This window comes from Gadus macrocephalus, chromosome 12, assembly GCF_031168955.1.
Source record: "Gadus macrocephalus chromosome 12, ASM3116895v1".
NCBI classification, from domain to species: Eukaryota; Metazoa; Chordata; class Actinopteri; order Gadiformes; family Gadidae; genus Gadus; species Gadus macrocephalus.
In genome coordinates, this window is record NC_082393.1 from 22,457,152 (window position 1) to 22,461,052 (window position 3,901).

General features: G+C 48.8%; 1 protein-coding gene across 1 annotated transcript in view; it reads right to left on the minus strand.

Moving 5' to 3' along the window:
• Nucleotides 1-1,236: 1,236 nt before the first annotated feature.
• si:ch1073-396h14.1 (disintegrin and metalloproteinase domain-containing protein 10) overlaps nucleotides 1,237-3,901 on the minus strand; it is a 15,216-nt gene continuing 12,551 nt past the window's right edge. The window contains exons 7-8 of the mRNA XM_060067469.1: nucleotides 2,180-2,272; nucleotides 1,237-1,607 (exon numbers count right to left, since the gene is read on the minus strand). Of these exons, the coding sequence (XP_059923452.1) occupies nucleotides 1,257-1,607; nucleotides 2,180-2,272 (444 nt within the window). The 3' untranslated portion in view covers nucleotides 1,237-1,256. The remainder of the gene's footprint in view (nucleotides 1,608-2,179; nucleotides 2,273-3,901) is intronic.

The window sequence follows — 3,901 nt, forward strand, 5'->3', positions numbered from 1 at the left end:
CTACGCATGGACACTCCGTGAGCCCCAGCAGGCTATGAGACAACACTGAAGCAGAAGTGGGTGGGCGAGTAACTGATCAAGTGTTTGTAAGTGTGTCCTCTTGAGGCGTCACCATGGTGTGTGTGTGTGTGTGTGTCTGTGTGTGTGTGTGTGTTCACGTGTGTGTGTGTGTGTGTGTGTGTGTGTGTGTGTTCACGTGTGTGTGTGTGTGTGTGTGTGTGTGTGTGTGTGTGTGTGTGTGTGTGTGTGTGTGTGTGTGTGTGTGTGTGTGTGTGTGTGTGTGTGTGTGTGTGTGTGTGTGTGTGTGTGTGCCTAATACCCTCTGATCACATTCCATTAGGATGTCAGGTCCCACACCCCCTGGTTCAGCCAATCATAGGCTGTGATGAACAATACCATGAAAACTGTCCGGAAACCTCCCAGGGTGAAAATCACCCACACACACACCCACCCACCCACCCAACCACACACACACACACACACACACACACACACACACACACACACACACACACACACACTCCCACACACACACACACACACACACACACACACTCCCACGCACACACACACATACACTCCCACGCACTCAATGGAATGTTTGAAAAAACTAGTTTCTCGAGCACTGCGTATCCCTCTCCACCCCCCCTCTGTGGCGATCTACTGCAGGTCACCTCGGAGCGGTTCTCTGTTGAGCTGAGCCGTCAGGCCCTCACATCAACACCCGGCAGAACATGGCGGCTTTTACATGCAAAAGGCTGGGGAATGTTAATTGTGGAATTTGCTCACGGTACTCCCTTGGTCTCCCCAAACCTCCTAACCGTCCCTGTATAGGGGGGGTCTCCCCGGGCTGCTATAGATTAGGGGGTACGCGATATAGGAGCAGGGAACGGTGGGGGGGTCTGTGCATTCACTCCTGTTTCTAATCGACGGAGCTGCTCTTTGGTTCTCAGTCCTGATGTCTCACACAGCAAATGATGTGTGAGACATCATTTGCGTGACATAGCAAATGATATAGCAATTGTATGACATGTAGGTCAATAAAATACAGTATACCACTTAAAGCAGACAGGCTCAGTTGAGCATCACTGTTGTCGCACTGGATGTTTGTATCAAGATATCCCTCACTTGTCCGTGTGTGCGTGCGTGTGTTCTTGTTTTTTCAACTCTGCGATGATAGTTTTGCATCCAGTGTCAGTTCAAGAGGCAGTTCTTAAAATGGACCTGATACTACGGTTATTCTCATCCTGTCTTACTCACTCACACACACACACACACACACACACACACACACACACACACACACACACACACACACACACACACACACACACACACACACACACACACACACACACACACAGACACACACACACACACACACACCCACACACACACACACACACACACACACACAGGTCAATGGAGCAGCTCTCACCCGCCTTCCCCTCCCAGGCGAGACCCAGCACGCCGCTGTAGTCGCGGTTGGTGAGCAGGTAGGACAGGCAGTAGTTCCCCCAGTTGCTCTCAGAGTACAGACTCAGCAGCTTCTCGGGGCCGAGGAAGAGCCGTTGCAGAGGGTCGTCCACGTCCTCCTCGGTGATCACCTGGGAGACGAGAAGACGAAGAGGGACATGAGACAGGTGTAGACGGACATAGAAGGGATGCTACTGGAATCAGAGCGGTCTAGCCCACACTGGTCATCTCAGGGTCTTATCAGAGGGACGTCCACACTGAGTATTGGACAAAATAATTAATTATATTAATTAATTATAGAGGTCATAGTTACATTCTTAATAATAAGAATAATAATAACTTGGATTCATAGCACCTTTCATAGTACCCAAGGTTCCTCAACAGAAGAGGAGGGGGGGGAGGTGGGAAGGGGTTGTGGGGTCAAAGCACTTGATGAAAAGGAATGTTTTGAGGTGCTTTTTTAGCTGGGGCAGGGAAGACATGAATGACATGAACTCCAACATTTCCTGAATTCATTCCTAAAGTGCAGGTTGAAAGCACTCCATAAACATTTTTATCATTTGCTCGTTTTGAGATGATAAGGGGAAAACGAAAGACTATATATTGAATAATTGATACAAGACAGAGAAGACGAGTTATATGGTGCAGGCATTGGTCCTTCAACCTGGCCTTTGACCACATCATGGTGAAAGAGGATTCTCACAGTGAGGGACTTCACTTTGAAGTTGATCAGCTTGATTCCCTCAAAGTCCACCTTGTCGTAGATATCATTCACGGCTCGTATGAATGAAGACACCTGCAGAGAGACCGACACGAAACACATGGCATGATATGGGTTGGTTTCAGTTTCTCTGTGGATCAAGTCAAGATTATCTTCTGTGACTGATAACCTATCTGAAAGCATCCGACAGCCCGGATGAACTCATTCCCCTGCCCCCTCAGACACACCCCTAATCTCCCACGATGGTCAAATCTCCCAACGCAGAATATAATTTTCTAATACTTATTGACTTAGCTTTTCCCTCGGCACATTCCATAATTGTACCACATCAGCAAATCCAGGGACTTGTTCATAGGGGATTATTAGCAGTGTGGCTGGCAAGGGGTGAACACACTCGCAGTGTCCCCCACTCTCTAATGTAATTACAAATGCAAAGGTCATGTTTTCATAACTCTCTGTGTGCAAAATCCCCTTTCCTATTCCGGGGCTCCTGCATAACTGCACAGTGCTGTGACTGTAAATATTGAAACCCCCCATGGGGGCTCGGCTGGGGCACAGACTTCAACCCCCCCCCCCCCCCCAAGACACCCACAAACACCCACAATGGTCTATCGACAGCAACCGTTGACAATTTCACTGTTGAAGAACTGCTGTTCATTTGTGTGTTTGTGTGTGTGTGTGTGTGTGTGTGTGTGTGTGTGTGTGTGTGTGTGTGTGTGTGTGTGTGTGTGTGTGTGTGTGTTTTTAGTACATGTGTGTGTGATTTAGAATGTATGTTTGTGTTTGTGTGTTTGGGTACATGTGTGTGTATGTGTGTGTGTCTGCATGTGTGTGTGCGTGCGTGTGTGTGAATGCACGTGTGTCGTTGGGTGTCACCCGGTGTGGCTCAGCCTGGGACGGAACGACGTCACTCCTACAGAGCCAGTAGTGACATGAATACATCTGTTGGGTGAGTGGATAGAATCCATGAGCGGAGAGCAGCAGGCTCAAACAACAGCACTGGCTCAAAAGGGGAGCGTGTGAGAAACGGATGCCTGGGTGTGATTGATGAGGAGTGGGAGGTCGCCCTGCCTGCCCATTAGCAGTGAAACCTTCCTGACGACCAGACATCGAGGACAGAGCTCGTTGCACGCTCTCACGAGAGGAAGAGGGCAGAACACGCTTCACTTGTTTACTATACAGGGCGTCTGGAAGGTCACCTGATTGTGACGCCCCATCTGATGTGTCCGTTTGAGAGCAGACAACGCAGAAGGATAACAATGTTGTAGAGGCTGAGAAATTGGCTGATACATTTCATGTGACCCGGGAAAGGGAAGTCTGAGCTGCTCCCCCCCGCGACCCGACCCCGGATAAGCGGACGAAGATGAGATGAGATGAGATTTCACGTGACGTCTGACGGAACATTGTTCAAACCTTGCTTGTTCTTTCGTTTTACAGGCAGACCATTCCATTATTGTCCAGTCTGTAGTTACTGAAGGAAAAACAGAAAAAAACAGTACAAACGGATGTTTCTCTCTCGTCAGAGAACTGTTCAAGAGGTTTTTAAGGGTGCTCTCAAGATGACTCACTTAGCTTTCACTGAAAAGTCATTCAAGTGGGGTTAAGGATCAAGAGCAAAGGCTTGAGGGTTGAGGGGGAGAACATATCAACACCTACTTGAACTTGGCGAGGGATGTTTAGGACTTCCTCATCTCCCAGAGGCTA